Source organism: Anas platyrhynchos, chromosome 27 (genome assembly GCF_047663525.1).
Source record: "Anas platyrhynchos isolate ZD024472 breed Pekin duck chromosome 27, IASCAAS_PekinDuck_T2T, whole genome shotgun sequence".
Classification (NCBI taxonomy): Eukaryota; Metazoa; Chordata; class Aves; order Anseriformes; family Anatidae; genus Anas; species Anas platyrhynchos.
Window position 1 is genome coordinate 7138570 of NC_092613.1, and position 21884 is coordinate 7160453.

At 40.6% G+C, this 21884-nt stretch overlaps 1 protein-coding gene across 4 annotated transcripts in view; it reads right to left on the minus strand.

Annotated features, from left to right (window-relative positions):
* MAGI3 (membrane associated guanylate kinase, WW and PDZ domain containing 3) overlaps positions 1-21884 on the minus strand; it is a 60704-nt gene that overhangs the window by 13927 nt on the left and 24893 nt on the right. For 2 of the 4 annotated variants that reach the window (XM_038168552.2, XM_038168556.2), the window contains exons 2-13: positions 16513-16629; positions 15537-15656; positions 13212-13421; positions 11771-11945; positions 10847-10926; positions 8627-8684; positions 7592-7686; positions 6629-6817; positions 4607-5215; positions 4022-4053; positions 1832-1985; positions 1487-1578 (exon numbers count right to left, since the gene is read on the minus strand). In XM_038168552.2, the coding sequence (XP_038024480.2) occupies positions 1487-1578; positions 1832-1985; positions 4022-4053; positions 4607-5215; positions 6629-6817; positions 7592-7686; positions 8627-8684; positions 10847-10926; positions 11771-11945; positions 13212-13421; positions 15537-15656; positions 16513-16629 (1931 nt within the window). Of the gene's footprint in view, positions 1-1486; positions 1579-1831; positions 1986-4021; positions 4054-4606; positions 5216-6628; positions 6818-7591; positions 7687-8626; positions 8685-10846; positions 10927-11770; positions 11946-13211; positions 13422-15536; positions 15657-16508; positions 16630-21884 lie in introns of those variants that run through there. The other 2 variants (XM_038168554.2, XM_038168555.2) reach the window with 2 other exon arrangements.

A 21884-nucleotide genomic window follows, 5' to 3' on the forward strand; every position in this document is an offset into this window, starting at 1 on the left:
GGTTAAGAATAATCATGGCCGGTCTGAGGTTAAGCAATGGAGAGCAGCTTGCCTGTACGCAGAGGTCATGGCATCAGCTCAGCACCAACAGCTATGGTCGTTATGGAAACAAAACACAAAAAACGCTACGAAGTGCAACAGAAGTAAAACTCTTTGGTTTTGCTCAAGAGGCACTGCTCTTCCCTTTCCTTAAATGCATGTTAAAAAAAAAAAGAAAAAAAAAGGCTCGCACTGGATCACAGCTGTGAACAGAAAAAAAAAGATCTCTCTCTTCAACTATAATCAGAAAGCAATCTATGATTACCTACTCCAAAAGTTTTTTTTTCTCTTGACAGATGAAGCAACAGCCCCTGACATATGGTATTAGTCTTACTACTTCTTTGCAGAGAAGAATGTTTGCCTTTTAGGAAATTGAGGGGAGTCTCCTAAAGCCTGCCATAATGGGGTACCAGAAGGGCATTTGCCAGCCTGCCTCCAACTTTCCCATTCCTCAACAATTCCCACTCACATCCATGTGAAACTGTGCAACAGCTCTGTAGGCTGAAGCCAGGAAAACTATTACACTGATGACTTCAAACAGTAATTGAACCCTAATCACTGACCAGGTTAAAGCAACCCAGGCTCTAATGAGTATGCTTCCTCTGGAGCAAACATTAGAGCTACATTTTGATGCCACTTATGAAGCCAAACAATACGTACATCCATTTGCAGGAAGAAGCCAATTTTAATAGCTTCTGCTTCAAGGCTTTTATGCAAATTCTAAAGCACCACATTCTGTATTTTCTGAGATGAGAGGAAAAAACACAAGGCAAATATTAGCCTGAAAGAGTGCGCTGGAAAGGCCATGCTTGTATCCTCAAAATGAATTCACCAGAAATGACACAGGCTGACAAAACAAGATTTTTTTTTTTTTTTTGAAAATTTGGTGGTACTGGGGGTGAAAACCTCATGAAAACCTCCATCCACCCTGCAGCTCTTCAGCTGTGGGCTTCTCACAGACACCCAACTGATCAGAGCCCAAGGCTACCTGCTGGACTCCTCAGGCTGTGGTCAATGCCTTCGTGGCCTCTGGGAACACACAGTGCTAGCACAAATTCCACCCAAGTGGACGCTGACAAAGAAACACAAAACTGAATACACACCACAGAGTTAGCTTGCTTTCCTAGAGCGCTGTTCATGCCCTCTGGCTTTAACCAGGGCTGGATTACACCTTCCAGCTTTAACTAGATTACTGAAGAACATCTCAGTGACTGAAGATGAGACTATTCTCTTCTCTTAGGAACTGGAATTGAACTAGTTCTTAAACTCAGCATGAACCTGGTAATCTGAACGAAGTTTTGATCTTAAAACATAGTCACTGAACTGATGAATTTTTCTATCATTGAACTACTTAGAATGAGAGAGAAAAGTCGATGACAGAGTAGGAGTCATTCGAACAGTGACAAGGTGAGGTACCACGTAAGCAACCATAAACAGTTTCACTTACAGGCTGGTCTGGTCCATCCCCTCCAAGCACCCGGAAACCAAAGCCCGATTCTTGTTTGCGCAGGAAAACGTCCAAGTCTCTTGTGTTTGGAGCTGAGAGAAAACATTTCAAAACATGTAACGAGCTATCTTTGATTACTGAAAGTTTATTCCTTTGTTGTGTATTCCAATGATTTTTATTGACAAAATGCAGTAACCAGAAGTACAGAAACCAATTTGAACAGCTAAATCTTCAGTGATGTTCTATGTCCACAATGGAAAAAAAGGTATTCAAGAAAATGCCAAAAAAGGACAGGAAAAATTCTGTCACACTTGAGTATTTCCAAGTTGATGCTGAAATACTCACGTTTGTCCTCATATATAGTCTTGGACTTCAGGTAGACTTCTGAAGGGTCCAGTTTTGGAGAGCTCGATCTTACAGCAGTGGGAGGGAAAGGCATAGGCTGTGGAATGGGATCGTTGATAGCTTCCAAACTCCCTGAACTGTCCTGCTTATCCTTCTGAAACAGAGCCCCGCCCCCACAAAACATGTATTAAACCAAAAGCCTGAAGGAATCTGTGTGTGCAAAGACAATAACCATCACACTGAGGTGACATGCATGGCAAAACGTGGCAGAAAGGGAACAACACTGCAGGTGACCTCAGCTTTCCCAGCACGTGAGCTCTGTACACAGCTTGCGTCTGACTAGGCTGCTCCAGGCTTCCAGATAGGTCACAGATTTCTGCCAACCACTGGGCTTAGAAACAGGGCTTGAAATGACTGATGCTCAGAAATGTGTAAACGTTGCAAGCCCCTGCCATTACCGACCCAGTGGCACGCTTGGCGGAGCAGCCAAGCCATTAGGGCAGCCCAGCAGCAGCACAAGGGTATTATAAAACCCCCAGCAGGAGGGAACACTTGAGTATCATGAGGCGCAGATAAAACTGGGAATATAATTCAGTATTTACATTTTTCTCTTCTGCTGTGATAGCTGCAACACTACCATTTGCAGAGGAAAGGACACCAAGTATCCTTGTGGTCTCCCATCCTAGTTTCCAATGGATTATGCACTGCAGTAACTCTAAAAATCTATTCTGGGCTGAAACCCAGCCTAGAAAACTGGAACATGGTGGTCTGCGTGTGTCCGTGCACGTTAGACAAAAGCACGAGCAGAATAGGCTTAGAAATGCCCTTTTAAGAAGAGTGGAAGAAAACCCCTTGAAGGAGTTTAGCAGTTTCACACTTCTTGTATGTTTATAAACACAAGAACTTGCCCTTTTTAACTGAATTCATTTGCCATGTTGCTTAATGCCACTGAACATTGAGTGCTCCATGGGAAAGCTGCTCCTGCCTGTGTGCTGGAACCCCATTCCCGGACTCCTCAGTATTTTTAGCATGCCTGCAGAGAGCGTGTGGACACAGGAGCCAGGCTGACAAGGCCTGCACCCTCAAGTTGCACAGATTTATGCAACAATTTATTTACTGTAGGCAGCTGTATGCTTGCAAGGAACTGAATCTTCAAATCTTACTGAGTGCAGCTTGTTTCAACCATAAACTTGCACGCTCTTGCTATCCCACTGCTTGGATGTGACTACGATATTTGAACTGCACAACACAGAAAAATAAACTACGCCTACATTCTAATGGGGGTCTCCTAAACTGGAATAATTTGTTGTGTACAAGAAATATTTTTGAAGAAGCAGCTCTTTTCTTAGAGGTGTTCATTGACTAGGCTATTTCATAAGAGAAGCGCTCATGACAAAAATATGCATTATCATTCACATTACGAGGGTACTTAATTAATCCGAAGGATTCTTTACTGAACTAATGTATATTAAAGATATTTCAATGGGGCAAACTTTACAAGAATAACAAACATCCAACTAGAAACACAAAGCTACAGGCAGACTTTCTGAAAATATAGATTCAAAGATAAGCAAGCATTTCAAGAAGGAAATACAAACCGGTTCATTTTATGTGGAGATCAAGAAATATCAAACTATCTTAAACTTCTTTTAGAAACCTTATTTCACTTTACTACAGGTAATTAGCAAGGCATAAGAAAAAAAGTTTTAGATACAGTACTTTGTTTCCCCTTTAACACATACTCTGACAACATCTACCTATGGCAATGAATTTATACCAGTTAAGAAGAGACGGCTTTGCTAAATCATCTTGCAGATTACCACAGGGACTAAAATCCAGAGAGGATTAGATTAAAAAAGCAGGTCTACGTATGTACACAGATAGCAATTTCAAGTATAGTGCAAAAAGAAGGAAATCATGAAAGACCTTAAGGAGCAATGTCATATTTAAAATCACAACTGAGCAGCAATACTTCATGTATTTTCTTACAAGATCTTTGCTCTGTTCTTACTCTTTCAGTAGTAAGAAAGAAGAAATCCATTGCATCCATCGAATAACACCCAAAAAACTCGAAGGAGTCTGTGGAAGAACTTCTGTGCTAAGTAGATCACATTAACAAGTTTTTTTGCAATCAAAGAAACCTCAACATTCTTCATCAGAAACAAATTTAAATTCACCATTAATACTCACCCCTTTGCCAGTTTTAGTAGGTGAGGGTGGACCTGAAGAAAATAAAATGTAGAAAGCAATTTCAATTCTAGGTCACCACAAGTTTAAACAGTATTAAGGCAATATAATCAGTTTCTCCTGAGCTGAAAATGATAACTGCTTATTACTCCTTTTAAATGGCAAAGTGAATGTTCAGTTGACCAAAGCCATTACTTAAGTCTCAAATTAGAACTGCCAGCTTTACAACAATGAAAAACGTGTATTTCTCTTTTTGCTTGAAAATGGTAAACCAAAGCACACACCAGTTCATTGGATTATGCTAGAGACTGCATTTTTGCTTTAGCATTCCCCAGACACTTGGAAGAGCCAGCGTTTAAACGTATTAGCATATTTTTTTTGTTAAAAAAAAATCCCTAGTAGTGTCCTCTCACCCCAAATACTCAGGGATATAGATTAAACCTAGAACATAATGGCTTAGAGGCAATAATAAACTGCTAGTTAACTTTCAACACTGGACAGGTTTTAAGTATCACACTAAAAGAGGATTTTAAAAAAGCATATAACCACATATAACTGTATATGACAACTGTAAATGTATGTATATACCTCCTCTTAAGATAAGCAGCGGCACCTCTGCTCCTACTGGAAACTGCTTCAGTACCTCCACCACCTGCAGATGTGTCAAGCTCTGCACGTTCTGATGGCAAATCTCCTTGATTACATCCCCTTTCTGAAGTCCTTGGCACCACTGGCTGTCTAAAATCATTTTTACCTTCTGCCCTGTAGGACTGTCTGCAATGGCAAACCCAAAGCCTTTAGGACCTTTGACTAGAGGAATGGTGACCAGCTCTGGTTGAGAGCCTCCTGAAGATGCAACAGAGATCCTCTGCTCGTTTGTATCCACGGGAGGGCCGTTCAGACGACCATTGACCAGCATAGGGCCCGTTTTCCCATTCTGGTCCAACACGACTGTTCCTGGCATCAAATCCTGGCTGGTCAGACAAACATCTCCTTTAGTCCCAGGCGGTCCATTGATAATAGGTGTAGCTGTCACTATATCTACAACAGGGTCTTCATTGTCGTCAGGAAGAGGATAGCCACGACACAAAGTCATGTTTACATACTGGTTGACAGGAACTAGCTGAAACATCTGGACAACATCTGCATGGGTATGGCCAAGGACACAATTTCCATTTATGTCTACAATGACATCACCTGTTAAAAAAGGAAGTTCAACAACATCAAAACCAAAGACAGAACCACCCACACCTTTCCAGTGTTCTGAGGCTCAGAATAAAAGCCCAAGTGGACAAAATCTCAGTGCAGTCTTCAAAAAATAATAATCGACGCTGGCTGTGCCGTTACCTGTTGGCTATCTGGTGCCAAGAAGCATAAAGGATTTCCTCTTTGCATTTTTTTATGTCATCTCAGAACACAGTGTGCTAAATATATAAACTTTAATCTGCAGCAGATTAAAAAAAATGATACTGTACAGCCACAAGAGATGAAGCAATGTGCACACACATTACTGCAAGCAGATGTTCCTGCTTTAATTCATATTGTACAGCATCCTAATCTCAAACCAAAAATAAATCAGAGTTTTGAGGGAGTTCCTATGTTTATTTTAGGACTGGCTGAACTTAAACTAGGATTGCGCCCACGTATATTTCATATTCTTACACTGCTGACAGGTGGGTAAGCGTGTATTTTCAAAATGAAGTGGAAGTGCATGTCAGATCCTGAAACTTTGTTTCATAATCTGCATCATGTTGATCACAAAACTTTGCATATGCAATACAATATTCCTCAGGAGTAAGCTCTCTTGCCACCTAAATGCCTGTGTTAGTAATACAGTAATTCTCCTATGCCACGAAGTGTAACAGGAATAGATATGCATCGAACATGTGTATGCACCGAAACACAGTGCTGCACTCTTGTCTTGAATTTTTACTGAGGATGAAACTGAATTATGTATAAACAAAGGGAAACATCAGGGGAAAAAATAAAAAAATAAAAACAGAAAAAGGTTTTATTTCCTAAGTAAATAGTATTAAATCATTGAAAGCATAAATTCTTCTTACTTGAAGCATTTTGTCTTTTCTAGTATGCAAACCATATGCTACATTAAGCATATAAATAACTTAATTGAGCATGTAATAACAATGAAAGTGTCCAATTCTTTATGCATTGCAGGTTCTCTCATCCCTCATTCCCTCACTTGTCCACTTCTTACAGCTTTGCTTGTTCATTCCTACTGTAGTTTTTTTGTTTTGTTTTTTCAATTTTTAATATCTGGTACTTTTTGGTAGTAACAAGAGACCAAGATTCAAATGCAATGTTTTTACTTTACATATGGAGAGAGAACAAAAACCATTCAGTAAATGGCTATGAAGCCCAAAGCTGACAAAACTACTGAAATCTTCAAAAGCGACCTCAAAATAGATTTGTCCCCAGAACACTGTTTTTTCACATTTCAGATACTGCTCTGCATGGATCTTTCAAAAATCTGACAACTAGTGAGGTATTCATATTCAGAGTCAGTGGACGGCACCATCCAACCTCCTGCACATCAGAAGCTGCACTCTCTAAAAGCACAAGAAACACAAGTTTAGAGAAATTGTAATTTACCTGGTGCAATTCTCCCATCTTGTGCAGCAGGTCCATCTTTTAACACATTCTTCACCTGGAGAAACTCATCAGGCCTGTCCCCTCCGATGATTGTAAAACCAAAACCCATTGTACTTTTTTTTAGTGATGTCCGTATGAGGGCTCCTGTAAGCTGCGATGGATCTCTAGTGAAGAGAGACTTCTCTGGTCCTGTGCATGGTAAGATCCAACACAATTCACCATCAGCAATGCTGCTGTATGGTGGCATTAAATCCCCAAATGATGCTGACTACAGACATGTATAGGATGGCTAACCACAGAAAGAAGGAAGATGTTTTAATGGCTGAATACCAAACCTCTTTAAATGATTTTTGAATTATGGAATAAAAAGACATGAAGGAAGTAGGATTAGTTTTGATAACTTTTTTTTTTTTTTTTAAGGTGTCATAATGATTAATGCTTTGGTTAACTTTGGTTAATCTCCCAGCACCCTCACAGAGTAAAGCACACAAGATACTGTTGCACTCATTTCACAGCTGAGTTAAGTGAATGGAAGAGTTACAGTTTTTCAAGACTGTATTACAAATTAAAACAGAACAGAAACTAAAGCTCCTACCTGTCATTTCCAATTGTACTCTCTAACTCTTGAACGTCAAGCTCAAAGTAGACCAAAAGCATAAAAATTCAAGGAGCGGGTTACCCTGCACTTTCCAACTGGCTCTTCTAAGTCTCCATTTATTGAAAAACTGCTTATGACAACCAACTTTACAATGATTAAAATTCTTTTAAAGCAGTGTCTGGGTCTCAGTTCAATTTTAACATCAAAAAAATCATTCCAAAAACCTTACAGATTCTGGAGGGCAAGACCACAATGGCCAGCAGAAAGACAAGGCTAATGCCTTTCTGAATTCCAAAACAGGTTGCATACAATGCTTACTTTTACATAAAGATATTAGTGACAAAGAACATAATATTTAGTAATACCTGATTTTGAAGGGCCGACATCAGTCTGTCCTAGCTGTTTTTTTCTTTTGGCTTCTAATACCGGGTTTTCAAATTGAGTTTTCTGGTTAATATGACTGTAGACAAAAGGTAGGATCAGGAGTTCAGAAGAAAGCAGCTTGCCTATTTCACAGAAAAGACAACCACAAAAGACACCCTACAAATACTAATTTTTTTTTATTATTTATCTCAGATTAATACCCCAGAGGAATGAATGCTGAACTACCATAATCAACATGAAAAGCATTTTTTTTCCTTTCAACAACTTGATTTATTTAAAGCACAATGTAATTTTGCTTCTTGCAACTATTAAGTAGAGTACACATTCATTCCACTCTGCAAACTTCCAAAAGTTTGTACTAGATTAAATAGAGAAAACTTATTTCTTCTCTTGATCCCTGCTACGTGTTGCTTCCATCTACTCTTCCAACGTTTACAAAACTAGCCGTCATTGTTTTAATAGTAGATACTGGAGTAGTATAGCAGAATGGGGAAAAGAACTAAGTCTGAGCAGGACTTAAACCTCTGTGTTGCCTTTGAAATGTAAAAAATGTTAGCTTGTTCTGTGAAGCTAATATTTTCAACTCTGCTAATTTTCCTATCCATGGTTAAAGAAATGGGTCATTTCCTCTGACCTGAATTAGAGCTTTTACAGCAGTTACTTACTTGTGAGGGGCCTTTGGAGACGGCAGTGAGATGTAAGTTACTCCTGCCCTTTTACATTTAACAGGTGCCACTCTTAAATCAAGTGACCCCGTTTTTTATTAGAGCTAAGAAAAATGACATGAGCTCATTCCCATTAATTAATTATTTTGGTTGCTACTTGCTTTCCTTCCCTGAAAGAAATATGCTCCAATAAGTCAGTATGGTCACACTAAGGATCTTCAGCGCTTCAGAAATGTGCACCATGGCCCGTTGAACTGTTTCTACTCAAGATAAACTATATATAGTGCTAAACAAGTGCTTTATTACTTTCTGTCCAATTTATGACTACGTCAAATTATAACTAGCACTTACTCAACATAATATGTTCCATATTGTGGGTCTTCTATTTTTTCCCATCCATAAGGAAGTTCTACAATCAGAAAGAACAAAATTATTAATTACAGTAGAAAACTGTATCAGAGCTCTGCAAATATCAGAGCTTTTAATAAAGAGAGGACAGATTACAGGCTCATGAAAAACATTAATTATATAGAGGTAACTTTTTTCCCTTTATTTGTTTGAGGCTGGTCCTTCTGATGAAAAGATATTAGTCTCTTCCAGGGAACATGGAACCTTATACATCTCACTCTTTCTTCCACTGGATGAGGAAACTTGTATTTAACAAAATCACACCACTTTCAGCCTACAATAAACTTAAAGACAAGGTACAAATTAACTTGTTTAGAGAAAAAGAAACTCTCTAAAAAAGAAAGGGGAAGAAAGATACCTTATTTTAAAATAATGTAATTACCAATCATCAGTTTGATTTGATAGCTGTTGACTTTTCTAACTAGGCAATATAAATACGGTTGCACAGTCTCTACCCGGAAACACACAAGAAAGAACTATAAATGCCCCAGTGTCACATCTCAAGCTTGTAAAACAATGCACCTCCATTCCTCTTTAACTTTCAATTTAAGACCACCTTGCAGAAGAAATGCCCTCTTTATTTATTCTATTAATAACATCAACATATTTCACTGCGTTCTGACAACATTTCACTTTTGAGTCAACTCAAGTAACCTTCAGCCAGAAATGTAACAGGCAAAAGTGAACCTGAATGTTCTGATGTTTACAATACAGCGCCGACACCCCAAAACCAGCCAGCGCTTGTTTAGGTCTGTCAGAATCAAATTCAGCACAGACTGCATGGCCTGCCAAGACAACAAGAGGCAGTTCTGTACTGCTGTACTTTGACTACTGCTGCTGCTGTGGCAAACTAGCTGGTAGTGGAATGTGCTGGGACTGCCTTAGACTTCCCTACATTTGGGGTCTAAAATAAAAAAAAATACCTGTTTGGGAAAGGTACCAAAAGAAACGTGAAATAAAACTATATCTTGCAAAGATTTATTTTTTTAAAAAACTATTATAGATTTCAGAAAGCTCTTTTTTATGGCAAATACACAATCTGGTAAGATAGTGCCCAGCAACTAACCATTCCCGAAGAGAGGTGACAAGCAGTTAAAACAGGGGTCCCGTAATTCTGCCTTTATTGTTCTAGTTATTTTGACCATAGAAATTTAAATATTAGCATAACAGACAGAGTCAGGTAGCTAGACATTTGGAAGGATAAAATTTCTGTCTAATCTTGTTTGAGGCTGCCCTAAGTTTGAAGGTAACAACAATTTTCCAAGCATATGACAGCGTGTTACCACTTATTAATATCAGCATCACTCCACAGGATTTGACAAAACACCCATTGGGACTATTCATTTAAATGTTGTTCACTTGGATATCCTGCATCTCTCTGTTTAAAGTGCTCTTTTTATCCTGCGGTGAGCTGCACGTATGTTTAATAAGCAGCAGTATGAGTCCATTGCTCCAGCTGGCTTGATTATGAATACATGATTGCTAGCCTGTGCAATTTAAGAAGACAGGCCATTCTGAGTCTGCCTCAGCTTTTGCAACACGTCAGGCATTTGCTGAAGACAGAGCTATTTGGTACTCTTGTTTAGCTGACTAAATTGCATGACCATGTAGGAAATGGTTGCAGGAATTGTCTGTAGGTCAATCCTGACCCTGACCTGTAAGTCTTAAAGCAGCAGCATGAAGAGTTGTTCCCTTTGCTTACACATTCAAGTATTACACCACAACACATGCCGTACATGTTCCTAGCAACAGGCACTATGCTGCATTTTCATTATTCATACATTCTAATACTTATGGACCTTTTCTTCCTGCCATATTCTACTCACATAAAAATTTCCAGTGAGATCATCAGCTTTCCAGCTTTCTCCTTCGCGATGATACTTATTGGAACAAAATATACCATTCTCTGCTCAGGAATGCAGCTATATCCATGATTCAGTCAGATTCCACTGCTCCAGGGAAAATACACTATCGTCTTTCCCAGCCTTACGTTAACTCTTATTGCCATCTCGCTATGGACACTGAGTGCTATACTCTGTTTGCTCCAGAGAGTCAAGGGTCTCAGGAAGAAGCTTCTATCACACCAGTAATGGATCTTATCCAGCTCTGATAAACTCAGACATTTATCAATCAGAGGTGACAAATGAATTCTGAATATCTCACCTCCATCTTCACAGTCTTCAGGTGCTTTGGCTTTCTTACAGAGCCGAGGATCAAGCCACGTGGTTGTCTTGGTGTTGTGACTGTGGAGCAAAATGCAGCCCATTAAAAGAAGAGGATTTCCACAGACTGAAGAAATGTTGGTTTTCTTTAACTTTTAAATATTTACTACCTTGGGCAAACTATAGTCTTTAGACAATTCAGCCTTTATTTATGCCTCATCGTAAAATGCTAAACAGAAAAGACAACAATACTGCTCAGAGGTACCAGCATGCTGGAGATCTCCAGGACAGATGTGAAACATTAGAGCTACAAACACCATCCCCTGCCCCTAAAAGCTCATTTGGGAATGTCAACTATTTCGACCTGAAAGGAGAAAACAGTTTTAGCCTTCTCTTATGCTTAATGCTCAGTTAGGGGTTTGTTTCTTTCACCTCAGAATTCATAAATGACAATTCATAAATTTCACACGTGAACTGCTTTCCTATCCCGATCTTTAATCTGTGCTGATGATCTTTTTAAGCAGGCATTCTAAGCCAAGGAACACATGAGGAGAAGAAAGAATAAACAAATCCGCAGATTTCAGAGAAATTTGTCATATTAAAAGTTTGTACGGTGTTACACCTTACCTAGCAATACCCACCCAGCTTTGCACTTTGTGAGATACATAGCTCATACTACAAACACACTGACTACGCATGTGGAATCGTAAGACTTTCCTGCGAGATGGCAATCATACCAAATATGTAGTGCAATGATTATCAGTATGAAACAAAACAGCAGAAACATTCAGAATTCCATACAGAAATATAAGGAATAAGAATAGAAGAAGAGAGATGTAAGAGCAGGAGGCAGCTTCCCAGACCAGCTCCTCAGCACGTCTCTCACAATGGCACAGTAACTTCTCAGCACTGTCGGGCTACTCACTCGATGAAGTAGATCATGCCAGTGTCGGTGTAGGCCATCTCCCAGTTCTTGGGCAGAGGTTCCAGGGTCTCATCCCTTGACAAGTAATTTCTGAAGTCCATGGAGCTGCTTGTCTGGTTGTAACTGGGAACAGGTTTCATCCAGTCAGAGGAATCTGAATGTTTTTCTTTGTTTTCTGCAGTTGTTCAGGGAAAGTGTTACTATTTGTCAGATGCTTATGGTGTTTCTCACTAAGCACCACCCTCTTAATCTGGCTACGAGAGAATGTCAAATACATTCCTGGATGCGATGAGCATTTTTCCACTTTTTTTTAGCTATGAACTTTGAAAAGCTGACATGAAAACACTGAACTCCGTTCTGCCCCTGCCAAACAGAATTAACCTTGTATTATTCGTCTGAACCTAGGCTGAAAAACATCAACGCTGGCAGAAATCCAAGTTGACTACTTTGTTTCCCTTCCCACGGTGTTTGTAATGCCACTGAAAATAAATAAATAAAAATCCTACTAATATTCCTCAAAGCACCAAAACTGAAGTGCGGAAAAGACCCAAACTGCCAATAAAATAAACACAACCCTCCTGCAATCCACAAGAAGAAAAAGCTCCCCAAAATCCCTGTAGAAAATTCTTAACTGCGAGCCTCGGCCCTGCATCCAGAGGTTATGCTCGGTGTTCTCAGCTACACGACTATGTCCATGACTTTCACATAACCACCAGCAAGGCCAGCAGGCCTCTCTGTGCTGTGGTGCTGCCAGCCCTAAAGCTCGCAAGGCTCGGTCAGGTGCGCTCAGTGTAAGTCGTACACACACACAAATGCAGTGCGATGGCTTCTCTCCACCGTCACTTCTTCCCCCTCAAGATGAGAAACTGTGACAGCAGGAGGAAAAGGGTGTCCTGCCAGTCTCTGAAACATCCCACCGGACACTGGTCCAGCCTCAACGTGCTCTGCTTTACCTCCCTCCACAAACACCCCTGTAGGCAGTTTCAGGTTGTGTGACAGTTCCCTTAACCGGAATAATACGAAAATTTTACAGTACGAGTTAGTGTTGCCCCTTAAACTAACTGCTTCACTAAAATCTCCTGCATGCAGTAATCTTACTGAAATGAAATGATCAAATTTACAGGGTATGAATTATATTCTGCAAAGGGATTCTGTCGTACGGATAAATTTTTCCTTCCCTGTTGTAACTGGCCACTACCCAGCACTACATGTTCTCTACTGAGCAGTGCATTTTATGATGCAATTGCACATCTGGCTGAGAGAACAGCTGTTTCTTTTTAAAATCTAATTTCAAAGGAGAGTAAAAACACCCGTCTGAGTAGAAAACCACCTTCAAACTTAACCAAAGCTAAGGAAGCACTTCAAGCAAGCATGAATGCTATCTGTGTACTTCTTATTCATTCATGAAACACTTCAGGGAATTTTTCCCTTTGTAACCAACCTATCCCTCCGCTGCCATTAACTGCTTCCTTTTCCTCCTCTTCCTCCTCTTCAGGGAGAGAACTGTCCATCCTTTGCATTTTGCTGACTGATGTGGTTCTTTTCCTTTGCGATTCAGTATCAAAGTCATTGTCAAAAAGAACTTGATCCACTGGATCGGGCTGAAAGGGGCTGGGCTCTGCTGGAGGCTTCGGAGTACCATAAAAATTACCTGACAATGAGACAGAAATCAGGATAATGAAGGCACTGGTACTTGCTGAAAGTACTGGCAATTGTAGTGAACGTTTTATCGCCCATGTAATGTGTCTGGTGTCAGGCCTTAACTGTAACTTCCTAAGAAAGACATCAGCATCTTCAAAAACCAATCATTACTCAAAAACTACTTATTCCTACAATGTGGTTTTGCTCATGATTACACTGTACATCAGAGAACAAGATGTTTAATTCAAAATTTTTATCCCGCCATAGGTTTTCAAAGTAAATGAATGATTTGTTATTTTGCATGGAATTCACTAATGCTCCAGAAAGAGACTTGGGGAACAGTCTTAGAGAAGTAGAGCACTGAAGGTCAATTGCTCTTACTTTGTATACTGATTAAGTGACTAATAGAGTAGCGTACATTAATAGAAACATGCTGAAGTCAAAAAGCAAAACAGTATGTGCAGAATCACAAAATACCTATTTACATTAAAAAAATACAAATAATTGATTTTTAAACTACAGTTCTACATTTTTCTACTGACCATATATATGCTGTTAATACAGCTCCATCTAAAAATGATTTGTAGTTAAGAAAAATAAACTGATTTTTTCTTCAGTATTTTCTTTCAAAACACAAAGATTGAGAATCATCTGTAGCTTTCTGGAAAAGAATTTCAGCAACTGACCTCTCTCCTGACTGCTCATATGATTTTTATTAGGGAACTGAGCAAACAGCAAGAGAGCAGCCCAGAATTCCTGCTGGGTTAACATTTGGTGGCTGGATTTTGATTTGACTGTATTAAAAAAAAAAAAGAAAAAGAAAAAAGAAACCCAGATAAAGGGGAACTCAGAAAAAAAAAAGTACCAGTTTACCCTAAATTTGCTTAGGAGATTTCCCTAGACCAGGCAATGTTATTTGACAGCATGCAGCATGAGATACATAAAACGAGGAGGTACAGAGCCTTTCACACAGTTTTCTACTTCAGACATTTGTATTTTTTGTTTGTTGACACATCAATCAAATTAATTCAAGTGCTATTATAACCACCACCTACCAGAGAAGTCCTCCAGAAGCATGCTTACAGCTATTTGTATTGTATGTCAAAATCAGGCAGCTTTATAATTTGGTAAGCTCAGTTTAGCATCAATGAATGCTGCACACGCTCCACATTTCTGAAAATTTAGTTGATTTCAAGTACAACTACATATTTGAAAAAACCTTAAGCCAGCTCGTATTTCAGGATTTATAAACTTACATTAAAAAAAAAAAAGCACTGCCATTTCTTCTGTTTAAAGTGTCAAGAGGTAAATTGTTCCATAGTAAAAAGCAGCAGAACACAGGCAGTCATTACTTGACACACATCTGCAACAGGGGAACGCTCTATAGCAGTGCAAGGCTTCTGAGCCAAACTTGTCCCTCCTCCCTCTTGCTGTAAGCAAAGATGGGTTGTGGGGCCAGCACCCCCACCCCCACAATACAGCATTGTGAGGAACCTTAAAGTTATCTCTGGCTGCTATCTAACACTTTAAAACAAAACAAAGCAAAGCAAAAGCCCATCACATGATGGCAGTTCCAGAACTCTGGATAATTGCTTCCTGATGGTTCAGTCCCCATTACATTTAAACCAACTTTGCTACAGATTTGGACAACAGGGTCTAGTGCTGTTCAGTTTTTCATTGCAAAATCCTTTCTTCCTGTGTATCAAGATTTCTCCTGCCTCCTGTCCTTTTGATGCATGCCTCTGAGAAGAACGTCTCTGCTGTTAAAGGTTAAAAAAATTTGACTATGAATTCCTTTATGACAAAATTCTGCTAAGTATAGGCAAATATTTTCAGAACACTTCCTCAAAAATGCAACATGGAAAATAATCCGATCACAGAAGACTGGTCAGCAGGACCAGTTGTGATGCAGTAGCAAAAACAACAAAGAGCCCAAAGAGAGTTTCAAAACAAGACCTAGATTCCTCTCACAGGTACTCCAATATTGCCTCTCTCCTACCCTGAGAACCATCAAAGTGGGCAGGAAAAGTGACACCTCCTGTGTGTGGGGAGCTGTGCTTAGACCAAGATTTTGGGTAAGAGCACTGGATATTTGTTCCTGTTCCAACAATCATCATCAACATACCATCATACGTTCCACTTTCTAGCAAGGCTCCACTTTCTTCAAGTGCTTTGAATTGCTCAACAGGAATAAAATTATAGTCTACCCCAGGGACCTCCCCATCTCTGGGAGCCCTTGTAGTGCCTGGAAGGACAGAGAAAACACACTTGTAAGATACGTAAAATCCTTCATGTTTACCAAATGCAGCCTGTCAAAATAAGTAAAATTAAGATCTTTTTGAAGTTTTATACAATGATGACCTCATTCCACTACAGTAAGAGAACATGCAAGTAAGTGAACAATAACGTATAAAAACTAGGCCAATAGCCTGCATAGGAATGACAGTTATGGTATGGAGAAAAGAGCAGGAAAAAAAGCAGGATAAGGTGGTAATTACAATTTTGTCTTATGCTCAGTGAACTTACGCTGTAGATGCTGACAGTGACCCGGGCCAGGCGACAGCAGCCTGGGTTTGTAGGTAGCTGTTTCACACCTGTGGCATTTTAATGCAGTGTTAGGGGTGTTTCATCTTCCCACTGTCTCCTGACCACCTGTACCCATTCAGTAATTTTTGATGAGGTCAGTGTGACTAAGCATACTTGATTACTGGGCCACCAAATCCATAACTGGGCACAAGAACTATTTTTTAACCTTACAGTTGAGAGGACAATTCATCTGTATTCCAAACCCTGGAGACAGGTAAGTTTTTTCAAAATAATCAGTAAATTGCTGTATTAATGCAGAAGTTCTCAAAGTTTTTATGTCTATAATTAAGGGACACACATAGTTATAACAGCTTAATTAAAGCTCTCCTGGTAAGGAATTTAATTTCATCACAACTTTAAGATATGAAGCTATTTTATCTAGCAAAGTCTTTTAACAAAGTTCCTGTTGAAAGGTAAAACTACAAACCAGATTGAGAAAGAAGACATTTAAATCTCTTGAATTATGTGATGGTTAGCACAAACAGATCAAATGAGGCTGACCTTTACATACTTACAAGGGATGGTTCTCAAGTAGAGATTGTCTCTGATCACTTGCTGGAGTTTATGGTCTATCGAGCCCTTCTGGAACTGAAGGCTCAAGTAGTGACGCAAGTCTTTGTTGATGACTTTTCCTTAAAATTTTAAAAAAGAAAAAATAAAATAATAATAATAATAATAACTCGTAACTATTAAGCTAAAATTGCCAATAACAATGACATTTCACTACTATAAATATGTCAAAAAAAAAAAAAAAAGAAGCAGCAGCAAGCCTTGGGTTGTTTTACATGCACCAACTTCAATGGAAAATATATTATTAAAGCCCGATTCTCAGCTGGTGTAAACCAGGCACAGTGATTTTAAGCACAGCTGAGTGACAACCACCCAAGCTCAGCATCTCCCAAACAAGACGGTGCCAATATTCTGGAAGTGTTTTGAAATAAAAAAAGTATTAAAATACAAAATCTATTAGCAAAATTAAAACTCTCTACAGATAGAAAACTGCTCCAAAACATACACAGAGATAATATTTTCCATTCAATTTACTGCTATTGTTTAGACACCTGAACTCAATATTTTGTCACACGGGAGCCTACATTCTTGGTATTACAAAAAGAAAATATTTTCTTTTTAAAAGCATTGCATGACAGAAGATTTTTTTACAATTATTCCTTTGCAATACTTCTGTCAGGTATCATTAGCAAATCTGTCATATCACTAGATAGCCATGGCCCCTTTAGCACACAAATAACTGAGCTCTTGTGTTACTGCTTCATCCTTCTGACAGAAGGGTACAAAACAATCTTTTGTACCCTGTCATCTTCCCAGAAAGCACATTAAATAGGGTTCAGTGACCCTGATAAATTTAAGTTACGTACTATAGCAGAACACTCAGGGCTTCAGGGAAAAAGGCTTTTAGTCTTTGTCTTTAAGAACCAATACAGGAGATGGCCAGTAGCATGCCTATGCTGGTACATCTCAATGGGAACAAAAATTGGATTGGTCCATACTTATTTTAAGTCAGCAACAGGTGATGAAACTTAAGAAAACTGCCATATGAGTGATTCTAAAAGGGCCTCTGAAGTCTGCTGAGACCCAGCTGAAGAAAACCACTTCAAAGTGCCAAAGAGAAGGGAATGGGGCATCAGACACACATCAGTCCTAACACAAAGCTCATCTGCACCTTAAAACCAAGGTTATTGTCCTGATACTAAATGTCAATCTGATGTGTGCGCTGCACAAAAATCCCTTCCACTACTACCAACCATATTTTTCCAAACCACGTCATCACTGCAGCGAGGTTCATTGCAGATTTTCATTTTGCAAGTTTATACCTCCCTTCTCCATACATAATAGATCGGTAACTCTATGCATCAACTACTAGTACCAGCATTGTTGGGTTTGTTTGTTGCATTTAAAAACAGAAACAACCCCCCAAAATTTAAGCAGTTTTAAGTCTTTAACAGCTTAACAACATAAGGTGGAGCGTGGAGAAGAGAATGTGGTGATCTGTCTGGAAGTACAAATGACACACCAAAGAATACAGTGGGTATGACAAAATTTATGGGGCTGAACTTCAAACAAAATGCTGAAAAATGTGGTAAGAACAGATTATTCTTAACACTGAATCTTGTTCAGAATTTAAGATTTTAAAAAAGCTAAAATTGGTTCTGTAACATCATCAAGAACTAGTTAGAAAATATAGGTAATATGGGGAAAACTAAAGTATTCACACGTCCTGACATTTAAGGAAACACCTTGCCTACAGTACTGAAAACTGATTTCCAAACAATCTTGTGTTGAAAATAACCTTCAGAAGGGAAACCATGCCAGATTGCATACCAGCCTTCTCTTTGCAGAAGTCTGCCATAAAATGGCCCGAACCAGAAAGCAACCGAAATAGACCCGAAGCCCCCAGAGGAACGAGCAGAAAGCCCACCACACCCACACCTCCCGCAGCACACGGAGCCCTCAGCTCCAAGGTCTCTTTCTCACCCTTGTTTAATTCTGTCATTTATTTGAAAACTACATTCAGAAACACAAAAAGCATTCTCCAGCATTAAGAAGACCCCACAGCATAATCCTCACAGCTTGCCAGGAGTAAAACAAACGATAAATAATTACCGCTAATGGGGGCAGAGGGAGCAGCATAACCCTCTGTGCCCCACTCCCCCTCAGCCATTAGACCCGCCGTGGTGCGGTGCTCCCCTGGGTTATGTGCTCTCTGCTGTTAGGGCAGCAAGCCCTGAGCTGAATTCCCCGTTTTGCCATCATGAGCCTTTCTTTACAAAGCTTTGGGTTTGCTTCCTGCAGCATAATGAGCAAAACATGTCATGGAAAATGAAAACAAATGGTGTAATCTCCAGCAAGAAAAATATTTTCCATTTGTTACCACAAATCTCTTCATTGTTTGTAGACAAGATGGTTTCTCAACATTAAAAAATGTTTTACCACTGAAGCGGTCCATCCATCTCCCTGCCAAAGCCAGATCTATAGCACTGCACTTGAACACACAAGCACATTTCACTCAGGCAGATCAATACGCGCGTATTTCACTCCGGCAGATGGATCTGGTTGTTAGCCATGTTCAGAGTGCTGCACGGAGGGAAAACTTGGCAAGAGGTAAAATTCTGAAATGGACGTAGACTTGCAGAGGCTTTATTCACTGATCTCCCCCTCATCGTGTTTTAAAATTTAAGAGCTCATAAGCCCTTTTCAATAAATACAACTCAGTCCCGAAAAAGGAAAACCAAAGCTGTCTGTAAGGATATGCTGGCGTTACGGGGTTAATCTTAACACTAAAAACCTCGCACATCAGACTGCATTCTGAGAGCAGGAAGACTGAGCTGAAGATTGAAAGCACTGCCGGAGGAAAATAGGAGAAAGTCAAACAACACACTAAGCAGCGAGAAAATGATGGGAGGTCACGTGGAGAACCGTATGCATTAGGAAGCAGAAAAATAAAGTAACAGCGAGGATGCTTTAGGCAACCTCTAGGGCTTGTTCTTATGTAAAAGGCAGTTACTTCCTCCTTCTGGAGTTTAACATGCTGCTTTACATCGTTTCACACGAGCTTCTCGGAAGACCTCACGTATCAGACCCTGAAATGACCTAATAAATGCAAGGCTGCTGCTTCTTGTGCTGCTGAGCTGTCTCTTTTGGATGACACATGAAACACAGCGGCCAGTCGAGAGGAATAACATACTTTATACCATTTGTCTCTCTAAGATGAACAGGCACAAGCCTCTTGCTTTCAGATTTCATTTAAATTAACCACAAGGGACCTGTTTACGTGAGGATATACACACTGCAGTTCAGCAAGGAAAACTAAGCTCCTATGAAGGACAAAAAGAGGCCTCAATAGCACCGCAGCAAAATAACGCGCTGCGAAGCACAGACGCAAGCATGAGTGAGAGAAACAGAGAGAAGAAGGGCTTCCATTTCGCTTGTCTCCTCACGAACTGCACAGGTGAACGCCGCCGTGGCTGCTGACCCGAGCAGGGCTACCCACGGAGCGCTGCCCAGAGCCAACCTGCCGCAGCTGTGAAGAAGTGTATGGGGTACAAACAATTGTGTACCAAACCGGTGCTGCTAATGCCATACAGAGAGGTGCGGTTCTGAACTACCAATGCTGGCAAACAGCTGAGGTGAAAGTTTTAATGGGCAGGTCATTTCTAAGCATTCAGTCCGTGAGGGTTTTACGATGCTGCCCAGTGAGGAGCGACGGCAAAATAATTTCACAAGCGTTTCTGAACGGTGCTGCTAACCCACGGAACACCTGACGTGTGCTCACACAAGGCACTTTGAAGGCCTCGTGGAAACGCCTCGCTTCCTTTTAAAAACACCGGTAACCATAAAGGCAACTTTCTGCGTTTTGCAGCTTGTTCCAGGCACTCCATGTCCCCGTCAGGTCGCAAAGGCCCCGGCGGGCGAAGGGCCGGGAGAGGGGCGCTGGAGGTGTGCGGGCGCTCGGTGGCACCGTTAAATCCCCTCAGCCCCCCCCGCTCCCTGGATTAACCTCCCACAGCAGCGCCTGAGAGGGTTTTGGGGGCATTAAAGAATGAAAAGGGCGCGGATTAGACGCGGCTACAGGATTATTTTGCCTTGTGGTGGGCACAAAGCGTGGGAGGAAGCAGAACCAGGCCTCGCTCCGCCCTGGCAGCCCCGCCACAGCCCCACGGGGAACACCGAGGGGCAGCAGGAGGCTACACGGCCCTGTGCAAAGGCAGCCCCCTGCAACAGGAGTTGTCGGGCTGATCGAGTGGAAAACTTACTGTTTAATTAAATCTAGGACATTATTATATAAAGCAAGATTAATCTTTGACTCGAGTATGCAAAAGTCATTTAAAGACACTTGCAGGTACACAAAGCAGGTACGTCGCTCTAAGACACCGAAGTTATCATTAGTGTGCAAAACACTGAATTTATGATACTCCTCGGCAACTACTCACAGCTGATAATCCAGCATGAGTTACAGATCCAAATACATGCACGTTAACCGCATACAATAAGTTCTTCCTAAAAGCACGAAGAAGAATCACAGCATTCACAGAACAACCAAAACAAAAGACAAAAACGCTCAGCAGTAACAGCAGCTTTAGTACTCGCCTCACAAGGCTGCCCACCTAGCAAACATTCCGCTGCGTTCTCAGCACAACATGTAGGAGGTTCAAATTACTTCAATTAAAGATGAAAAAGACGGCAAAATTTTGAGAATGTCTGACCTACTTAGCAGGTGCAGCTCAGCTAAGATTGCGGGACAGAAATACAGATAGAGTGCTGTGTAGAAATCGGCTTTTCCTTCATGGAAAAAGAGGAGGCAGCAGTCCTGGGACCGCCACGGAGCACAGCTTGGCAGCTGCAGACCACCGAGAGCTCCACCAAGCACTTCCCGTCCCTCATCAGGGCAGTTCAAACCAGCCACACGGAGCAGAGGTTTGGACACTGACTGTCACAAAGAGAGGAGCTCAATAGAAAAATTCAGGTTGATAAGAAGGTCGAGGTGGTGACCGAATCTGGGACAGCAATCAGTCTGGAACAGATATCCTGGTCCAGATATGGGCTGATCTCCAATCGAAGCAATTTCTGCTTATTCACTAGGTAACAACAACTTCTTAACAGAGCAATCAGCTGCTGCATTATTTTGTAGGGGACAACGAGAATGAAAATCACTGGGTTCAGTAGACAAAACTTAATAAGCACCTATATGCTACCCAGCAATTACAGGCCGCTTTGGAGTTAGGCTGCTGCAGGACATTCAGAAGACTAAAAGCAGATAATCACCTCAGGAATGTGCCATGTGCGCTTCTGCTTGTTTGCCTTTTAATGAGACTCAAACAGCGGTAGGTCCACACTGCTCTGCTCGGAAAGTCTAAATTAATCACGTCTT